The sequence below is a fragment of the Catharus ustulatus genome, chromosome 1, assembly GCF_009819885.2.
Source record: "Catharus ustulatus isolate bCatUst1 chromosome 1, bCatUst1.pri.v2, whole genome shotgun sequence".
In the NCBI taxonomy this organism is placed as follows: Eukaryota; Metazoa; Chordata; class Aves; order Passeriformes; family Turdidae; genus Catharus; species Catharus ustulatus.
In genome coordinates, this window is record NC_046221.1 from 66,610,364 (window position 1) to 66,632,119 (window position 21,756).

At 42.9% G+C, this 21,756-nt stretch overlaps 1 protein-coding gene across 4 annotated transcripts in view; it reads left to right on the forward strand.

Annotated features, from left to right (window-relative positions):
* The window catches only part of JARID2 (jumonji and AT-rich interaction domain containing 2), a 209,171-nt gene that overhangs the window by 185,138 nt on the left and 2,277 nt on the right, over positions 1 to 21,756 (forward strand). For all 4 annotated transcript variants that reach the window (XM_033077245.1, XM_033077234.2, XM_033077265.2 and 1 more), the window contains exons 8-17: positions 761 to 1,263; positions 6,311 to 6,403; positions 6,848 to 6,966; positions 7,100 to 7,170; positions 8,000 to 8,114; positions 11,414 to 11,519; positions 12,275 to 12,457; positions 17,415 to 17,545; positions 19,575 to 19,758; positions 21,244 to 21,351. In XM_033077245.1, coding sequence (XP_032933136.1) covers positions 761 to 1,263; positions 6,311 to 6,403; positions 6,848 to 6,966; positions 7,100 to 7,170; positions 8,000 to 8,114; positions 11,414 to 11,519; positions 12,275 to 12,457; positions 17,415 to 17,545; positions 19,575 to 19,758; positions 21,244 to 21,351 — 1,613 coding nt within the window. The remainder of the gene's footprint in view (positions 1 to 760; positions 1,264 to 6,310; positions 6,404 to 6,847; positions 6,967 to 7,099; positions 7,171 to 7,999; positions 8,115 to 11,413; positions 11,520 to 12,274; positions 12,458 to 17,414; positions 17,546 to 19,574; positions 19,759 to 21,243; positions 21,352 to 21,756) is intronic.

Genomic DNA, 21,756 nt, shown 5'->3' on the forward strand with positions numbered 1-21,756 from the left:
CTAGTCATCTAAAAACATACAAAACCAGAATGGAGTATTAAATATGGATGGCCTCAGTCTGGAAGAATAATGTGTCTGAAACTTTTTATGCAGTTGCAGGCTCCCACCCCAAACAACCCCTTGCCTCCGTTTAGTTTTTATAAGGATTTTATTACCTGTAGTGAAATTAATAATGTTACTGTGCTCCTTTTAAGTCCTAACTTCATTCAAGGTGTTGTGAAGATATTACATAATTGTCATTTCACCTCCAGAAAGGATAGGTATATGTCTTTTTGATGATCAGTACCCCAGCTTGACACTGGTTTTGTTTTATTCCTGGTATGAACCAGATGTGGGACCAGTGGTGGGCAGGGGTGTGTGGGCTTTTACAGAGCTGGGCAACTCTCATCTGCCCAGCCACTGGATAATGACCAGGACACAAATGCATGTCTGATAGTTTGGGGTGTCTTCTGTCCCTGGGGAAGAGAACGGCGTGAAACTCAAGGAAGAGAGCAAAGTGAATTGTAGAGAAGGCTGTGGCAAGTAGCAGAATATGGCCTGTGAATGAATTAAGCTGGCAAAACAGGGCTGCGTGCCTCTCTTTAGCAGGAGGCAAACAAGAGAGGGACCATTCAGCTCTGGTGCCCAGGTGGCTGGAGCTGTGATGTCTCCTGTGTGCCCAGACTGGTAGCACATTTGACACGAGCTGCCCACAGCTTTCCTAATCTACTCCTGTGTTTCCCTTTCCCTTCCTCTGCTCCCTGGCACACGCGGACCCCAGGAGGCTGCGAGCTCGACCTGGCCTGCTTTGTCCAGCTGATCAACGAGATGGGGGGGATGCAGCAAGTGACTGACCTCAAGAAATGGAACAAGCTGGCAGACATGCTGCGCATCCCCAAAACTGCACAGGACAGGCTGGCCAAGCTACAAGAAGCCTACTGCCAGTACTTGCTCTCCTATGACTCCCTCTCCCCCGAGGAGCACAAGAAACTGGAGAAGGAGGTCTTGCTGGAAAAGGAAATCCTGGAGAAGAGGAAAGGACCTTTGGAGGGACATTCAGAGAATGCCTACAAGTTCCATTCCTTGCCCCGGTTTGAGCCCAAAAATGGACTCATCAATGGCGTGGTTCACAAAAATGGCTTCCGCAACAAGTTAAAAGAGGTCGATGTCCCACTGAAGACGGGCAGGCGGCGGCTCTTTGCTCAGGAAAAGGAGACCACAAAGGAGGACGAGGAGGAGGAGGAGGAGGGAGTTCTTAGCGACTTACACAAGTGTATATACAAGGTAATGAGGCTGGCTCTGCCCAGTCTGTTTGTAGAGCCGATGGTGCTGCTGTGTGGGTGGTGTCTGGGTGCACACCCAGCTGTCTGAGGGGAGGTGGTGGGTTGCAGTGGCATCCCAGAGGCTGCAGTTATCATGGCCAGGCAGTCTGGTAGCTTGATGCTGATGTGCCTGCCTCTCGTGGGATGTCTGGGAGGCATTATTGTCGTAGCAAGATGCATTGGACTCTGCTCCCCGTCATCTCCTTGTGCGAGGTTCCCTGAATGTCTCTGCCCAATTATCCTTGCAGACACAGATTTTATTTTCATTTTCTAGTGACATTTAATGTAATGTTCTGCTTTCTCATTCCTGCTTCTTGCAAATCTCTTGTTGAGTGAAGTAGTGCTGCACATCAGAACGAACATCACTAGAAATCCTACTACATTTAGAAAGGGCAAATTGAAATGCAAACAGTATTTTCATCCACAATGCCAGACTTTGCTCAGCACTAGCAGTCACATGGATGCTTCATCCTCCACATATCAAGTACATCCATTTACAAAGGAATGCTGACTCTCTCAGTGTATTTTATTTGGCAGTCTCCTGCTCTGGAGCAGGACTTGGCACTGCAACTCACAATGCAATTTTGAGTTATGCTGAATGGCTTAGCCACACTCTGAAAGAAATACAGCATCGAGTGTCCGTGCCCAGTAAAAGAATATGCTGTTCTTCCCCTTCCAATCTCACTTCCATCACAAGGAAATTAAGCCAGATAGCCCAAAATGACATTGTTAAGCTATTTGGGGACTGTATGACCTCACTTTTGGGCTTTAAAAGCTTGCTTCAGTTTTCTTTTGCAGCCTGTTATGATTTGTCAGCCCAAAAATTCCTTTTCTTCGGGACTCTGGCCTCAATCCCACCTTTAAAAAGCAATCTCTTTGCCATGCTGCACTTGGAGAGAAGCTTATCTAATGACAGCAACTTTTGTGAATAGTGAAGTAGCATTTCTGTGCTTAATATCCTGTGCTTAATGGTGGTTAAATGAAAAACTTGATTCGCCTTACCCTGACTGCTGCAAGAGCAACCTCAAACATAGTGGGGGAATGCCTTTTTCTTCTTTTCCAGTGCAAGTCCCACTTCAAAGTTCAGTAGATACAAAGTCACTCAAAAAGCAGCTTTGTGATTTGTGGGATTTTTGGATTAGGAAGTAGAAAAAAGCAAGAGAGCGGTGTAGCTGGTATAACCAGTTGGAGTCTGCTGAGTACCAGGGTTTTACTCCAAAAGGCAGAGAGCTCCCAGAATTTCTGCTTGGTCACCAAAAGAAAACCACTGGCAGTACTGGCAGCATCAGACCCTGGGTCTGACAATACCAGGCAGAAATGCTTTTGTCCTGAGCATGAGGGCTGTTAGAGAGGAGCATCACTGAGCCCATGGGCTGGGGCTCTCCCCACCCACCAAAGCAGCTGTAGCACATGGAGCCACTCAGAGAATGCCTGGGGTTGTCCACTGTGGTACCAGTGGCTTCCCAGACACTGGGGCTTGCCTGTTTTGCACCCATCCCACATTCTCTGTAGTGCAGAGGCTGGGAGCTGCTGTCACAGGTGATGGACTGGGAGAAGGCAGGGGGGAGCAAATCTCTGGTGGATTTCTGGAGAGATCCCTGCTGTGGAGTGCCCTGTGGGACACCTGGGCAGCCTGAGTGCAGAGAGAAGAATGAAGCTTCATTTTCACAGCACTCAGGGTAAAGCCCCGTAGGAGAACTAATGCATTAATACTGGTTATGTCAATTAGAGCAAGCCTCAAGACACAGAAATTATACCTCAAGCTTGATGCACCAGGGCAGCCCACAAGATGTAAAATTGTTGTAGTTCATCACTAGGCTTTAAAAGACTAAGGGAGGGTGGTGCTGACCTCAGTTGTAAGCAGAGTTCTTTGTGGCATTTAATGGAACAAGCGTTTTAATCCTGTGTGTGTGGATGGGGGAGTGTTCTTTACCTAACAACATGTTCCTGAGGAAATTCAAATTTCATAAACAGAACCTACCCTCATGTTACAGTTTCCACAGATGATGGGATTGTAATGTTCCCTTTTAAAGCACGTGGCTAATTCTAATGAAAAATGAAAAACACGCGTTAAAAAAAAAAAAAAAAAAAAAAAAAAAACCAAAACCACCCAACAAACCCATGTCTGTGAAAAACGCCCAGGTCAATATTTTGAGGGCTAGTGGGAACACATCATAATCATATGGCTGTAGTCTAGTTTAGGCCATAAAGACTGTTCTTAAGACTATGAAGAGGCCATACATTTAGGGTTTCTCACAGTAATTTCTGCAGTCAGCACATGCTTGAGCTGTTTTTAGCAAGAGACATCCAGTCTTCCCAGGAGCAGTTACCACCATATCACATGTCAAGGTTAGAGTAAATCTCTTTTGTGTTAGACTGACTTTCTGCCAGGACTCCCAAATTATTTTCAGTGTCATTCCTTCGCAGGCTGTGAGGCCTGCTGTGCTTTTAAGTGTGTGCTGCAGGCTGCTGTGCTTTCTTGCTTTACTCCTAAATAAGGGGCTTTTCTACCTGATGATTAAAATGTTGTCATTTCTAAGTGTGTGAAGTAAACTGCTGACATCAAAGCAGGATCTGATGCAAGATTTTCACTCTTCTTTCCCCAGTTTCAGCTCTGAAAATATTTTTAAAACCTTTACTGGTGCTGTCTGAAAGCAGCATTTGTTTCCATTGAGAACAAACTGAAGGCATGTTAGCAGACCTATTAGAAAGACACACAGAAGAAATCACAATGCAAGTCTTGCCAGCCCTCCCATAAAACTGCCGTGAAAATTCTATGCTGAGCTCTCTTCACCCAGGGACTTAGCATTTTCATTCTCCACTTAATAGGAGCTCCTCCTTCCCACCTGTGGCTATTGTGAAATCTCTGGTTTCAGCTCCAATTTATGTTTGCTTTAATGTCTTTAACATTCATGGTGTTGCAGTGTCCTTCTCTGCCTTCCCTCCAGGCCTGTTGGTGGTGATGCTCCCCCTGGGTTGGGTCTCATGGCCCCGTGAGAAGAATCGGGAGGAAATAAGAATTTCTATTCTTGTCCCAGCAAAAGAGCTTGAAGCTCCTAGGACAGTTGTTGAACTGCTGAGATACTTTTCAGGGTGTTGGAAAGGGAATTTTGCTGATCAGCAATTCATTTTGTGTTCTGGTTAGAATGCTTCATTAAAGCATTTTAAATTATTTTCTGTGTTGGCATCAGAAAATGTTACAAGATTTCTCAGATTAAAGAAAACAGCCTAACAGCATAAACAGACACCAAAAACTCCTCAGCCATTTAATTTGTTTTAGTTTTTAGGAGACTGAAAAGATACCATATTCTTGGCAGAGGAAGAAATGGGTATATGCAATTTTAAAGGCTTAAACTGTTCCCATTTTCCACTTTCTTGCTTCCTATATAATTCTGTTTTCTTTCTCATCTGTCTGAAAAAGGGAAAGACATGGCTAATCTTGGAAGATGAGGCCTTAATATTGTTTTTCTGCATAGGATGAGAGGAAGAGGCAAGTAGCTGAAGGGAGGCAGCTGCTGCAGTGCTGGTTTGCCTGGTGAGGCTGCGCCCGAGCGCCGTGACTTGGTGCGGGCCCTGCGCTTTACGAGAGGTTTTGTTGTAAAAGGCTGCCACAATAAACCATTCACGAGGGCATTAAAAGATGAAGGAAATTGCTTATTGGATCACAGAGAATCCAACTCTGAAGTTTATGGGAATCAGAGTGCCCCAGGCCCTGGGCATTTCGCAAAGTTTTTTTTGCTAAAGCTAATTATGCAGCATTCAGTTTTAAAAGTGACAACGTTACAACCGTATGAGCAGAGTGATAGACTTGGCCTCTGGGGGAAAGCTGCTTTTATAGTTCTTTCTAGTTTACTCTTGGACATAGTTATTAAATAAATTAAACACAAGAAAAGGCTGAGGTGGTTTGGCAGATCTGTTTCATAATTGAAAAACTAGAAAGATAACAGTGCAAATAATAAAACTCATTCATGTAGAGTTTTTTAAGTCTGTGGTTGCTCAGATGAGTGGTCTGGGCACAGTGGGAAGGAGCAGTGGATCTGGTGAGGGAGCAAAAATGTTTTATGCTCCACATTTGCCAAGCACTGCTGGTCTGTGCCTGCAGCACTGCTCTCAGACCTCGTGTGGTGCCTGCCAGCTCTCATGGCGTGCAGCTTCCCAGTGACTTCCTTCTGCCCTAGAGCAGGGGAGGCAGCACAGGTGTTCCTGTCTGGGCACAGCACAATGTCAGGGCTGAAAGGAGCAAGTGGGTTCTTATGCTCTTGCCTCCATCAATGTTTCCCAGAGCTTCTGGTGTGCAGGAAAGCAGGTGCCTGGAAACTTTGGGGTAGCTGAAGCAGGAAACCAAGTCAGAGTCTCTTCTTGTAGAGCTCCTGCAGCAGTGCCAAGAAAGAATGCACTTATTCAGCAATTTTACTGTGTTTTACTTTTCCTAACCTTCTAATAAAGGTCTTGGCTCCTTGGCATTTGAACTGCTTTTATTGAATTGAGCATAAGTAGTTTTTGAAAGCAAGTAATTACAGTAATCCTGGCAAACTCTGTTTTTTGTGGCCCTCTTCCACCACATACAATATTTGATGCTGAGCATATCTGTGAATTTTCTAAGTCTTTTTCACCTGCTCCTTGTACATAAAGAGCATGGCCACACAGTCCTTGGATAATGGATTGGATTGGACTGGCTGCCTACTGAGTTCTTTGCAACCTGACCTAGGAAGTTGGACCATGTCCATCCTCTGTATTTATCAAACACTGAGCATTGTGCTGGACAAAGCAGTATTCCTGTTTGGAACATTCAGTTGGCCTTTTAACATGGTGGACTTGGGAAGTTCATGTGATTGAATTTCTGTATCTTCTGAGGTACTTTTTCTCAGAAAAAAACCCTACCTCTTCTGGATATTTTGTCTTTATTTCCCTCTGTTGTCATCTGGGAGCAAGCCTGTAAGGAAAAGAGTGAGGACATGGGGGAATGTAGGTGTGTTTTTCACTTTTAATTTTATTTTATTTTTCCACAGGGTAGGTCTGTTTCTTTAACAACCTTCTACCGAACAGCAAGAAACATCATGAACATGTGCTTCACAAAGGAGCCTACAGTAGCTGAAGTAGAGGTGAGGCCAGCTCAAGGGGTAGTAAAGGTTTTTATTTCAGGGCACTGAATGTAGGGATTCAGGATAGTTGACTTTCAAACATTTCTGTAATCAGTTTAAGGCTGTCTCTTTTGGAATGTTTAAAAAATGTTTAAGTGGTTAAATCAGACATGGTGCTGAGTCTTCCTTTTTAAATTTTTTTGAACATTTTTAATAAAGGTGTTGATGAACTGAGAAAGAGAAAGAATTCTTAATCTGACGTGCTGAAACACAGAAACCAAGAGAATCTAAATTTTGCCTACCTTATTGTGACTTTTAATTATTTACATTCTTATTTTTAAGCAACATTTTATGTTGAATTACATTGAGGTCATGAAAACCTTGTAAATTTCTGGGGTTTATATTTTAATGAGAGATACCTTGTTCAGCAAATTAAAAATGCATTCCTGCTTTCTCTTACCACAGCAAGAATACTGGCGGATAGTGGAACAGAAAGATTGCCATGTAGCAGTGCATTGTGGAAAAGTAGATACCAACACCCACGGGAGTGGTTTTCCTGTGGGAAAATCGGAACCATTTTCAAGGTAAGATCCCCAAATCCGTCCTTTTTGTTGCCTCACTTCTGAGCAGAGCCCAGCAGGGCAGCTTGGCACGGGGAGTGCTGGCACTGGGGGGTGTGCACTGACTGTTTCTCCCTCTGTGTCACCCCTCAAACAGGCATGGGTGGAACCTCACAGTCCTTCCTAATAATACAGGATCCATCCTGCGACATCTCGGTGCTGTGCCTGGTAAGCAAATCCCTTCTCTGTGTTTTCAGCCAGTGTCAGTGTCCTCTGAACGTGGTGCTGTGGGCACCAAATGCTTCTCCCTCTTCCTGGCCCCGCTGCTTCCCAGCTGACTGAGCAGACGTGCAGTTGTGTGTAGCAGGTGGTATTTAAAGGAGAGAAGGCAACCATGCAGATAAAGGATTAATGAACTGTTGAGACCCTGTTCCTGAGAGGAACCGGTTGTACCTGAGTATCCCTTGCTGTTCTTGCCAGGCTATCAGTGTTCTTTTGTGTCAGGACAGAGCTGTGCAGCTTCCACACTTGAAAAATGTGGTCTGTAGCACTGGGAGAAGCGGCACACACATTTTCTAAATGAATTAACACAAATTCTCCAGCTGCCTATACACCATTACAGTTTATTGGTAAGAAACATTGAAAGCGCAGTGGAATCTCCTGTTGAGATCAGATGTGGAGCCTGAACAAACCAGCTGGAAAACAGGAGACTTGTTGAAAACATGCTGACAACATGAAGCAACCTCCTCTGATCAGCAGCAGTGAGCTTGAATTATGGGTATTTGTAAATTCTCCTAAGAGTTAAAGTTTTATACAGCTGTTAGAAAGCAAAGGTTTTCAAGGGCACTGCAGTTGACTGGTAGATATTTTTTTAGTGGAAAATGCTGAATTTGTTAAATTACTCCCTGTGAATTATTCACTCTGATAGGGAGACATAAAACATCAAGGGTCAGCTTACAGGGAGAATAACATTTTTTATTTAAATGTCCTCTCAAACTGTCTTTTACTGAACAAACTGATGTTACTCAAAACTCATTTTTCATTCTCTTTCTTTCAGGAGTGACAATTCCTTGGCTAAATATTGGCATGGTCTTTTCTACCTCATGCTGGTCACGAGACCAAAATCACCTTCCATACATTGACTACTTACACACTGGTGCTGATTGCATTTGGTAGGTATTCCCATGGCTTTTCTTCATGTTCCCTGTGGTGGCTGTCTGTAGGCTGGTGTTAGTAGCAACTTGTGTATTACTTTTGCGTGAGGGAATCTCACCTTGAGGGTCCTGTATATATGTGTGTGTGTGTTGGGGAGGGGTTCCAGTTTTTTCACAGTTCCATGTGAAAATGTGGTATAAACTTAGGAAATTAAAACCCCTTTCCTGGAAGAAAAGTTTCACTTGGTTTTCCATGGCCTGTCCTTGTGTTTTGATGTCCTCATGGTGGCAGTGGCATCATGAACTGCTCTCTATGCACATGCAAAGTGTGTTCTCACACATCTCTCTGATGCTGCTGATGTCAGGGGTGCTGATCCAGCTGTCACTGGGAAAGCAGATGGCCCAACAAAAAGGATTTGAAATCTGGAGAAAACCATTAAAGCAGGATCTCCTCTCTCTCTGAATGTGTTAAATTGAAGAAATGTTCTGTATGTGATCTTTTCAAGGGGAGAAGGTGACTGCTAGATTGATTATGCTGCAGACCTGGGAGTTTGTCAGTTTCTGTCTTGGGCTTTTCATGGCTCTTTTCCCTCTTCTGTGAATCAGGAATCTGTAATCTTTTATAATAGTATACTGTCAGGACAAATTCCAGAGCAAGCTGCGTTGTCCTCAACCCTAGGTAGCCTGTTTCTCTCTAAAGTGTTAATCTAGTCTTAAATGACAGTAAATTCCAATCAGAAGGTATTCAAGAATTCCCTAATTAAGTTCTGAGGCTACTCTGTGTCGAAACGTGTGACTCTTGGGATTGACAGCTCAAATTTTAGGAAAGACTACTATTCCTGTTTTTTTAATCCAAGAAGAATAAAAGTAAAGAAGCCATTTGCTTTGTCTTCATGGACTTATACAGATGAGTACATTGCTTGAGGCGTGTTTGTGATGATAGGCTTGATGAAACAGGGATAGTAGGCAGGAATAACTCATAAGAAGGAAATGAAACTCCTTTGTCTGTTGAAGCTATTCTTCAACAAGGCTGCCAGCCTGAAGTGTCAGGTTAGTATTCATTAGCTCATTACAACTTTTAATAGTGCAATAAAGCACCCAACTGTGTTAGGAGAAGATGAATTTAATATCTGCAGGTCTGGCTCAATATCTGGAGTAGCCCTGACAGTGCTGCCTTTGGGGACAACAAAGTGGCCACTGGGCTCTAAACCTCTCCTCCATCTTGCCAAGTCCATCCACCACCCAGAAATCTTCTCCAAGGACAGATCCCTGTGCTACTCAAACCACTTCATTTAACTGCAGATTGCTTAGCTCACTCTCTAATCTCTCAGGTTTTACCTCATGGAGATTAATCAGGGGAGAACTCAATTTATGTGCAGGGCAGAGGTCAGTGACCTAACCTTTTTATTCTGGAGGGATCCTCAGAGCCCATTAAAAGAGAGAAGGAACTCTTGTTCTGCCAAGACACTCAGAAGTCTGTACAGGCTGCTTACTTGCCGTTTTTATAGGTACATCAGGAAATGCAGATGAGTGCAGTTGTAGCATACACCAGTTGCAAAGGATGTCATTCCCCTTACTACCTGCCCCAGGTACTCAGTTAGTTCCATGCGCTTCTGTGCTGCCCCTCCTCTTCTAAGCATTTTCCTGTGCCTGTGTTGTGAGGGACTGCGTGCTGGAATCTTTTGTCTGTTCCAGCCATATTTTCTGTCTCTGAAAGAGAAGAGTGGGTTCTGCCATGATCTGGGTTAAAATTTAATATATTTTCATCTCTGTTTCAAATCTGTTATTATAGTATAACTAGAGTGATAAACCACACCCGGGGACCTGTGGTGAAGCTGTCACTGTTAGCAACAAAGTATTTGAGACCATTCGTTTAAAATTGCTGTTCGGACTTGGTCCTTATGAATATCAAGTTGGTGATCGCATTCTTCTACTTCACCTCTCTATAACCCTGGGAGTTCTTAGCAAGGTCCTGACCACTGTCAGTATATTTGTTAGGAGTTGGTCTTTGTACACCTGGGCAACCAGCTCAATAAAATTACTCTGGCTGCAAATAGCTGTATGAGCAGATAATGTCATGTCTTCTGCCTCTTGGCTTGAAGATCAAAAAACACAAAGCAAAGTCATCATCTGTACAGTGAACAGTGATGAGGTTTCAGATCATAGGAAGGGCAGCCTACTGCATAGTTAGGATAACTGTGTGATGCACACAGAGTTGGTGCAGATTATAAGCAAGTACCCTGACAAGGTGTGTAAGCCCAGCAGAATGCTTAGTGAAGTTGCTGGAGAGATGAGGTGAATGGCAGGAAGACTGTACCAGTTCCCCAAAATCTTTCCAGCTTCATTCTCTTGTTCCAAGTTTGGAAAAACAACTCTGTGTTTGTGTGTGCTTCTTGTGTGGGGGCAAATGGTCTCCAGGTTGAGGTCCATTGCCTAAAGAGAAAGGGTAAGTCATGATAAAGGTGGAGATGCTTTTTACTGGACTGAGCATCACCCCTCATATAGGCTGCAGGCAAGAGCCAGTGACCAGTTGTCACCATATCACCTCCCTGCATCCAGAAAAACAGCAGTTCTCTGGATGTGTGGCTCTTAGGCTTGGGACCCTCTGCTACTTCTTGTCATTCTGCTGAGAGAGCACTGCTGGCAGTGAGCACAAGAGGACAGCTGCTTCCTTGGCTCCTAAGCAGAGGATGTGCAACTTGGCAGATTCCCAGCAGAGCTTGAAACCTCTCCTGCCACTTTGGCTGCTCTTAGTCAGGTCTTTCACTGCAAGAGAGAGGAGGGATGTGGGATTTGTTCAGTAAGCAAGGCAAGAAGGTCTTAGGCAACTTCATGCGCTAACAATAGAGGAAATTTGTTCTTTCTTCACTGTTACAAATAGAAAATGTTATTAAATGGGAAGATCCTTTGGTTGATGCACAGATAATAAATACAGCCTTTTATGGTAAAAATAACAACATATATTAGTGCTCACAAGATGCAAATGTCTGCCTATAATTAACTGTTTTGGTGCTGTTAAAATGAGCATCAGTCTATTGCTGGTTTCTCTCCTCTGATTCTACAGAGGACTGAGTTTTCACATTTCTGTTTTGGGGATTTTGTGTCTTTTGATACTTGCTGAACACGATCAGACTGAGTCTGAATAAACAACTTCCCCATAATCCTCAGTGTTTTACCGAAAGAACTGTGTGTGAAACCCTGTGTTGAACTTCTTTCTTCTAATCAGTGTGCTGGTCTGAATTGCCTGTTACTGTGTAGCTGTGGACCGTTATTTACTCCACAGTAAGTCTTTCTCTTTTCCTCTGACAAAACAACAGGTATTGCATTCCTGCTGCGGAGGAGAACAAACTTGATGATGTGGTACATACCCTGCTGCAAGCCAATGGTACTCCAGGGCTGGAAATGCTTGAAAGTAATGTAATGGTAGGTTAACACTGGGAGAGGTGTTCCCATTTGAGAACCCAAAACTAATCAGGAGGCTGGTTGGTTGGGGATTTATTTTGGTTTTGTCTTACACTGCAGTGATGCAGAAGGGGCTACTTTCTGTTTGCAGTGTTTACCCACATGGTATTTTTCTAACAAGGCTGTTATTATGTGTTAATATAAAAGCAAACATGAAAGTGCAATAAAAGTCCATTTTTAATACTGTCTATAATGTATTTAGCCTCACAAAGGGAGTGGGATTTAATCAATTCATCTGCCATGACTGACATTTTATGATGCCAGCATGGATAGGAGAAAGCAAATACTTGAGTATTTTTGCCTCCTTTGTTTACCTTTTGGATAACAATTTCTTCTTAGTGCATATAAGTATAAACTGGGGAGCCCATAGCAAAAAACCCTCCCTTGGCTACCCATGTTAACATCTCACAGAAGTGTAGTAGCACAGTGGATTCAGTGCCAAGTCAGAAAAGATTGGATGGAAAGGTGTATGATCTGCATTGCTTTCTGTAGCAGCAGTGTTCTCTCCTTGGGCACATGAGAGTTTAGTTTGAGGAGAGGCACATCTGCCATTCTCAGTCCAAACACTGAGGTTTGGCACGTGGGGAATGGGAGAGGGAAGGCGACCAGGGAACTTTGCTCCACGGGTGGTAGTGTGTGGCATCACTCAGCCAGGAAGAAAGTTCTGATTGATTGTTTCTCTCTCTCTCTTTTTTTTTTTCTCTCTGTCTTTCCAGATCTCCCCAGAGATCTTGTGTAAGGAGGGGATCAGGGTGCACCGTACTGTACAGCAGAGCGGGCAGTTTGTTGTCTGTTTTCCTGGATCCTTTGTGTCCAAAGTATGTTGTGGCTATAGTGTTTCCGAATCGGTGCACTTTGCTACCACCCAGTGGACAAGTATGGGCTTTAAAACAGCCAAGGTAAGTTGAGAAAAGGAGTTAAAATGGATTCACGGCCCTGCCATCCAAAAGGACAGCAGACATTCCAGGATTGGTAGCGTTATGAGAGTAGTGCAACTACGTCTGTTTTTCTGGACTACTCAATAAACAAAACAAAAGGAAAAAGTTCTGCAAGGCATAAGACGGTCCAGTGTTTTCAGAAAAGTGACTGAGATGTTAACTGACAGTTAAAGACTCATGTATATATAAAAAAATTCAGAAGATTGTTACGCCTGCAGACCAGTTTGCAAGGAAGCTTTTCAAAAATCCCTTCAGAGCTAATGATGATACACTGTATTATGCTTACTAATTTTTTTTAAAGTGATGTTTTCTAGAACCATTAGAATCTCAGGTGCAAATATATCTGAATAACTGTGCTTCTTAGCTCCTGTGGTAGGCAGAGTCAGTTAATACTCACAGCTGTATTGCTTGTTTTTCTCTGCCCCTTCATTCAGGAAAAACTGTTGATCAGGGCAATTTCAATTTTAATTGACTTGAAAATCCTTAGGTTCACTGACCAACCCATCCAATACTAGATGTAAATAAATAACCTTCCCATTCCCTTTTCACACAACTGACCGAGGCAGGTTGCCACAGAAACAGGTGATTTGTCCAGTCATCATGATTCTGGCTACATTTCTGCGTTCTTGGACAAAGAATATATGTCACTAATTGTGTTCCCAATCTTCTGAAATACACTCTGGGTTACAGATACTATTTTGGTAGTGTTTTATAGCTAAGCCACTAGTAAACTATCCTTTACAGCTTCAAGTTACTAAATAATTAACTGTAATATGTCTACAGTTAGGGATTGCTTCTTTAGGGTGAATGGAATTCTTCCAGCCTGGTTATACTAACTGTATATTAACTTAGTTTGAAATAAAAGGTTATTTTATTATATATTTATTTTGGGGGAAGGTGGGAATTGTGTATATCTGTAAGTAAGGCATAAGAATCCTGATCTAACCTTTCCCATCTGAACGTACATGATTATATTAACTCCATGTGCTGTATTTATTGCTCTACTGATCACTCGTTTGATATTGTGAAAATGCTCCTGTAAGAGACAGAAATCACTATGCAGCAATTAAACAGCTCTTGGTGCCTCACATTTTGAAGAACAGTTTCTTTTGATTAATTTTTAAGAGCTTTGCACTGGGTAAATATAAACTGACTGAAAATCCAGCGGATTACAGTCTGTGATAACCTACCTTGGAAACTGAAGTCACAGCTCTCACAAACTTTACAAGAACCACAGATAACATGTTTATATCAAAATAACTTTCAAAATGTCCACTGTGTTGTTCTTCTATTTCTCTCTCTTTTTTTCCCCCTTCCCTTTCATTTCTGTCCTCACACTGGTTTATGTATGTTCTTAATTCCCTTTAATTTTGGAAATTATTCTTTGGTTCCTCCACTTTGACAAGGCACTTTGCCATCTTTGCCACAGTGATGGCCAGGATTGTGCTTTCCAGAGATGGTGAGATGTTCTGTGTAATGCGCAAGATTCTCCTTTTGGACTGTTAAATGAACTCTCTGATAAACCACTGTACCATCTGTCTCTGTTCATTCTCTACAGCAATACTGACAGTTTTTAGCATTTGATAAATTAACTTTGTTTTCATCCTGTGATACTGTGAGCTGATTTTTTTTTATAGTGACCCTCTTTATATTACTAAAATGATGTTGTTTCATTTCTGTATTGAATGACTGCTCAATCTCCTTTAATATATGGAAAAATGAAATTCTGCATCTGAAATTGCATTGGTTTCAGTCTTACAAGCACTTTGGAAAAAATATTGGAATAAAAGAGTTTATATAAACACCTGTATAAAGGGACAGCCAGGTTTAACCTAGACTGTACTTGGAAAAAGGTTGCTGATTTATAAAAAGCACCCTAAGAGCTCTTGAAAGTAAGGATGAGAAGAAAATTTAGAGTTATGGTGGAAGAGTGTGTGTTTGGAGTGGCAAAGGGATAACTCCATAGCTTTAAATAAGGCATTGGGCAAAGTCAGTGAAACTCATTTAAGGAAACTGAAGTACAGAATGTTGGACTAAATTAAGCCACTCTGGGTTAGAAATTGCATTGGTTTCAGAATTGCATTGTGTTAGAAATATTTTGAATATTTGGAAATAGGAGGGAATGTCTGGTTTTAAAGGAGGGTTTTGGTGCTCTAGGGCCTACCAGAAATTGGGTGGGGAGAGACTCAGCTGGTACTGTAATACAAAAGGAAGAAGTACATAGGAAAGATGGTGTTAGTCTTCCAGCTGGAGCAGCACTGCTGCACACACAAGAGAGGTTACAGTCCAGAAGCCAGGTTTAACTCTGTTACTTGTGATGACAGAAACCCTGTGCACTGATCTCCCAAACAGGAAAATCGTGGTATTAACACAGTACTCCCTGGCCATCCATGGAAGATGCTGGCAGGGGCTGAACAGGTATTTCCCTGCCTTCAGTTTTAATTGGGATGAGGAACATGCCTTTAAAATGCCACAGGTTTCCCATTCCTTGGTTCCTGTCACAGAATTGTCCCACACCATGCACATGGGACTCCTTCAGATGAAACCAAAGGGAAAGTGTTCCTACAGAAATGCACCTGATGTCCTCCCTAGAAAAGAGCTCTGCTGTGGTGGAGAGCAGAGATTAAGAGCCTTGGAAGAGCAGTAAAATGCAAAAAAACCACTGCTGTGGAAGATGTAAATGTACAAAAAAATGAGAACAGGCCAACCACTGTGGTGGCGTTTGCAGCAAGGTCATGGCCTCCAGGCCTTGAAACTTTTGGAAGTAGGTAAGGACAAGAGTCACAGCTGACAGAGTCTGTGAGCATTTTGGGGAGAAAAGGCTCTTAAATAAATTGAGAGGTGACATTCACACACCAAAAAAATAACCAATTTAAAGAAAAGCAGAGGATGGGTCAGTTTTTATTATGAAGGGAGGAGGTCTCTGCATTCGTCAGGAGTTTGGACTAGCACACTTTAATGTATCCATAAATAACCTAGGAAGGGAAGTTAATAGCAAAACGAGTCCTTTATGCTGAGGATATTAATTGTAATGGCAGCAAAAATTAAAGCTATAGAGTGTTACAGAGAGATTTCATGATATCAAGTGATCCAAGTGAGAAAATGGTAGATGAAGTTCAGTGTTGCTAAATGTTAAATTTAAGTCTAAAAACATATTCCTAATGTGACAGATACAGAGATGGGCCCTGAATGATGGGCTCTTGCTACTGAGAAAAGAGGTCTTTGGATTCCTGTGGAGCTGTCAGTCAAGTGCTCTGGAATGGCATAACAAAAATACATTGAATGTGAAGAATTACAAGGAGAAAATAGATAACAAAGCAGAAATGCTCTGGTACTGTGCAGTCTTGGTGGTTTGTGGAGTTCGGAGGCCCTAATTGCAGAAGGAATATAGAGGAACTAGAAAAAGCACAGCAGAAAACAATGGCTAAAATTATTAATTAGCCCCTGTATTAAATACAAGAGTACTACTGGAAAATGAATGACCAAGGGATGTATAAGAGTGAGAGAGATCATAAGAACCAGGCTGATGATAACTATAATGTGAATGTTCACTGACTTTCGTGACATTGAAAAATGTGTCACTAAAAGAAATAATTAGGCAGCAGTACAAGTGTGTTGTAAAATACTTCCCTGTGTGTTTCAGTTCTGTATGGAAGACAGAAATGTACATAAGTTCAGAAATTCAGATAAATGCAGAGATACAGCAAGTTGTGCTAAACCCAGCTCAGGCTCAGGGTGTCCCTGGGCTGGCACCCAGCTGGAGCTGACTTTGCTTTCTTCTCCAGCCACCCACTCTGGCTTTTTATCCTGACTGGGTGTGTTGCCTGTGCAAGATTTTTCTCTGGATTGGAAAGATTTCTCATGTTTTTGTGTACATGGCCTCAGACTAAGCAAACCTAACATGGAAGAATCTTCCCATACCACTCCTAACAGTGCAGCTGTTCCATCCCCACACAGGGTCTAGCAGAGCAGATAGCTTCGGAACACTTTTCTTACCTCTGAACCTCTTTTGGACCCTTTTTGGTCAGCAAAATCTGCTATTCCATATTATATGGTAGTTATCACTTGAATGCACACGATTGGTGCTATTAAAAATTACTAATTTAATAATATATTGGTTGTGAAAAAAGAAATCCCCAGAGTATGTAATTAGGGTTACAGAACAGGGTGTAGAAATATTAAGGTAAAAAATAAAATCTTTGGGGTGGTGTGTGCTGAGTAGGTATTTGGCAGGTTTAACCACTAACCAGAAATGTCACCCTCACATTACAGTCCAGTGTTAGCTCATTTGAACTCTCTGACTCTACATGAGCCTAAATAGACCTCTGCAGGTACTGGGAAAATGCTGCACTTTTTCAACCTGCACCTTAAATCAAGGAAATTACTTACCTAAGAATTATCAAAAGGGTTTCAGCGACCAAAATAATTCCGTTTGTACTGAGTGAAAAGCTTAACTTTAAAAGCTTTCACAGAGAGGAACCAGTAACAGGCAGAACTGAACCCCCCTCTTTTACCTGTTGTCTCTTTTCTCTAGCATCTGCCTGTTCTGCTAGGCTTTTTTATGTTTTAAAAGATGCAAAATAACACCAGTCTTGGGTTTCAAGCAGGTCTTATGTATAGATCTTACACTGTTGGTACTCTGAGTCATCCAGTATTACTGAGCTTGAGGGATGGTGTTGCTTCTCTTGGCCTCCACAGGAAAAATTAATTTTTAGGGAGAGAATTTTGAGGTGCTTGGAACATAAACACTTTGTTTAACTGGCACTATGGAAAGATTTTACTTGTGGTTGTTTTAAAATTTTTTGCTTCAGTTTAGTAGTATCAATAATATTAGTTAATTACCTTTGAATTAATTCTTGGTAACATTTAATTTTACAATTTGCTCAGGAACTAATGTGGCAATTTCCTCCTGTCCCAGGAAATGAAGCGGCGCCGTATAGCCAAACCATTTTCAATGGAAAAGTTGCTCTATCAGATTGCAACAGCAGAAGCAAAAAAAGAAAACGGACCGACTCTGAGTACGATATCATCGCTCCTGGGAGAGCTCAGGTAACGAATTGGGGGCTGCTTACCTCTTTTGTTTTCATTGACAGACTCCAGAGCTGGATGACGTAAGTAACCCCTTCAGACACACCTTGCCCCTACTCATCCAAGCAAAAGCCCAGCAGATGTACCTGAAGACAGGCACACATGAAAGAAGCAGCTTTCTTGGGTGTAGCTGATGTGACAGTGCCCCTGGTTAGGATGTCTTTAAGAATTCCCTACTTTAGACACCTTAAAAAAATTGACACTGAAGTTTGCACTGGGGTTTTGTTTTGTTAATTCTTGATGCTGAGAGTTGAGATTTCCTGGCGAATTATGTGAACTGTGTGGTGCCAACTGGCTAAACACTTCCTTGACTTTTTCAACCTCTTGGCATCAGTAGTCACTATCAATCTATGTCTGTAGTGGGTTTTGCACCAGGAACCCTTGTCTTAAGTATTAACACATGTTATACTACAGGTGCAAAAGGTCCTTTGTATACAGAAAGTAGTCTTGGTTTTAAATAGTGAGTAAGAGAGCAGTTGTGCATGTGTGGTAATGCATCTGCTGTTAGAACTCCAGCTTAAAGAGTAAAAACTTCACAATCCTTTTCCTCTCCAGGATTAAGGATACATGTTCAGGGTTTCTCTTAAGATAGGTGAGAAAAGAAAATACAACATTGCCTGGCTTCCTGTGTAATGATCTTCTCTTTTGTTCCCACCATGTAGTTGCTACCTATCTTTCAAGTTTGTGACAACTGATACTCGAGATGTCAAGAAAGTTTTGATGAAGTCTACAAACTGTATTTAACTAACTAGCATGCATTTGGAAAATTTCCAGTGACATATTGAAGGGGAAAACAGACCATGTGTTGTTTAGTGTTCAGAAAGAAATGCAAAGAGGTGTACTGACTGCTTTACCTGCAGGTGGCTCCCCTGTGGGAATAACCACTTTCAAGTGCCTTTTATTTCCCCTTGAAGAAGAAGTCTGCAAGTACAAAAGGCAAAAAAAAATGTTGGTGCTTGCTCTTAGACCATCACATCGACCTTTATCAGAGTGGTTCTCAAACTTGTTCTTATGCATAGGTTGGAATTCATTGGAGGATATGGATCCTTCCTGTGGCTGCTTATAGGAAACAAAAGCCCAGACAACAAAAACCTAAAAAAAAAAAAGCCATCTGAAGTGGAACACTGTACCATATTTTTTTTTCCTTCGTTTTGTTTTGCTTGTTTGTTGTGTCTCTTGCTGCCTCTTCTCCTGATCTGCCTTGGTTGCTCAGTTTGCTCGTGCCATTTGCTTAGCTTGGCTCTCCACTCATCTTCAGCTGTGTCTGGTGGTGCACTTTTTTATCCTCCCCTTCCATCTGCTCGGCTCACTCCACACTTGCTGTCTTCCACTCCGCTCCAACCCAACCTGCTCTCCTAAAGCTGTAGAGTTCAGCACAGGAGGTATTGTCCACCTTAGAGATGCAGCGGGTGAAGGGCGGCCGGAGGGCTTGGTGGTTGTCCTTAATTGACATCTCCTTCTTTTTCCCTGGGTGTACAGCAAGATCTTCGTCTTTTGGCACAATCACTTGCCCTGCTCCCCCTTTCCTGCCTGAAGCACCTTATGGCAGCAGGTCCTTGGTTCATCTCTGCCTCCTGATGAAGGGGCTGTTACTCCTGACAGCAACGGCTCCTCTTCAAGGTGGCTTTTGGCAACTTCAGGAATGACAGTCATGTTAGCCACAGCTCCCGACTCTCCACATGGCTCAAGCAACCATCGACCTCCAGGAAGTCCTCGGCAGTCCCCACTTCTCTGTGGAGCAGTTTGAGAACCATTGGCTTGATACAGTGGTCGCTGTTAAAATCCGGAGATAGCTTTCGCAATTAGGCAGCGTTTCCCAGGCGCTGGCTGTGTCTGCCATGCTTAGGGAATGGCACCAACCTCTGACACAACACTCAGGGCTTTGCTGTGTGGAGCTCAGGTTTCAGGGATGAGCATGGTAAAGGGGTGACTGTGTGTGGCTGTGGTGGCTGGGGGCAGTGCCAGTGTCTAACTGTGCCCCTGTTCACAGGGACACGGAGCTGAGGCAGCGGCGGCAGCTGTACGAGGCCGGTCTCCATTCCTCGGCGCGCTACGGCAGCCACGACAGCAGCAGCACCAGCGTGGATGGCAAGAAAAAGCCTCGAAAGTGGTTGCAGTTAGAAACGTCAGAGAGGAGGTGCCAGATTTGTCAGCACCTGTGCTATCTTTCCATGGTGGGTACAATCCTTTGCCACTCCTGGAGTACTGTCCCCCTGCTGTAGCATTCCAGGGATCTATAGGCATTTGAGAGACAGCACATGGCCACAGGAGCCATGTCCTGCACTGCATGCAAGATGCAGAGGTGTTGATGTGGCATTTACTGCCTTGGTCAGTTGTGACAGAAGACGAGAGTGTCAGCTGGCTTTCCACCCTGCCAGAAGGAATGAACCAGTGCCCTCAGACACCTCTGAGATGCACTAGGAGGTCTAACAAAGACCCCTGCCAACAGCAGTAAGGTGTGGCAGAGTAGGACTCAGGATGAGCTACAGCTCAGACACATGGCATGAGCCTCAGGCATGCAGCCACAGCCCATGCAGTCCCTGCAAGCCAAACTGCAGGGGAGATGTATCCCATCCATCATGCTGTTTGCCAGCCTGTCCAAAAATAGCCCATTTCTCTCTTTTAAGAGGGAAATGCCTACTGGCTTTTGAAGGTGTGCTGTCCACTGCAGTGACACTTCCAGGCTTAGAGTTGTATGCAGAACACCTACAAACACAGCAATGTCATTAAAAATACCAGAAGCCCCTCCCACAGCCTTATATAACATTCAATCCCAAGAACAAGTATTCAAATAAGCATAATGCAATGCATATGAGTCCATATTTAGTCCTTTCAGTTTGGGAGTTGTCATCTTCTGGGGATTTTTTTGGGTATAGACGTTAAGTTTTTAATGGAAACGAGATATAACTGCATATAATCAGATGTAACTGTTTCCCTCCCTAGGATAAAATATGCTGAGTTTATACATGTCTTTAAACCATTTTTTAAGTAGCATTAGTTTGAAGTAACTTTAAAATGAGTTTATTTGGGAAAAAAACCTGAAATACTGTCCAGAACATCTTAATTCTGGCCCATTTGCTCTAGAGTAAGTTTAGTCATGGAAAGGATTTTCCTGTGTCACTCTTTAACAGTAGTTGGGGACAAAAAAAAAACCCTTGGTTATTAAATTCCAAGCTGAGTGTGCAGGCCTGGCAAGCAGCCAGCTGAGCAAATGTGACCTCTGCTGAACAAGACAGTAGTTGAGGAATCCTGTGGCTAAGCTGATTACATCCTTGTTCAAGACAGCATTTTAAGTAATGGGAAATTACTTCTTTCAGGAGATCTTTAGGGGACTGCATAGGAGATGCTAATAAATCCATATAGTGTTTTGATTTAGTCCTCATTACTATTGGTGGGGTTTTTTTGTTGTTAGGGTTTTTTAAAATTATATGTGTTTGCCAACATTAGCACTCTAAAAGAGATCCCTTTTTTCTACTTATTACACATCCTGAATGATTTCATGCTGTGCTTTACACCTCCTTCCACTACCTTGCAGTAAAATCCAGGTGTAGTAATTCGGGCCATAATTGAACAAACACTGAGTAGGGAACATGACTAGAGTCTGGAGCATAACTGCACTTCTTCCCCCACCCCCCCTCCACCTCTGCTCTTTTATGTAGGTTGTACAGGAGAATGAAAATGTTGTCTTCTGCTTGGAGTGTGCCCTGCGGCACGTGGAGAAGCAGAAGTCGTGCCGGGGGCTGAAGATGATGTACCGCTATGATGAGGTGAGCGCCACACCGCTCCAGGGCTGGAGACTGGGTACCCAACATTTGGGAGGACAATTAACTCTGTCCTACTGAGGCCTCAGGAAGATGCTCTTGGGTTTGGGGATTTGTTTTGGTTTTCTTTTTGATATGGGAAGAAGGTGCTTTATTATGATTAAAGTAAAAAAAAACGAACAAAGGGAACATGACGACACAGGTGAAACCTGAAGCATGAATTGCATGAACATGTGCCACAGAACATAAGAAGCCACATGATGCTTTGGGATGGAACATGAGGCTTTGCTTTTGCTGGTTATATTATGGTAACTTCTGTGTTTTGGAATACCTTCCCTCTGTTGGTAAGTGGAAGTTCAGCAGACTTAATCCAGTCCAGCATGAGCATCCTTTGGGGCAGACTTGCAGAGC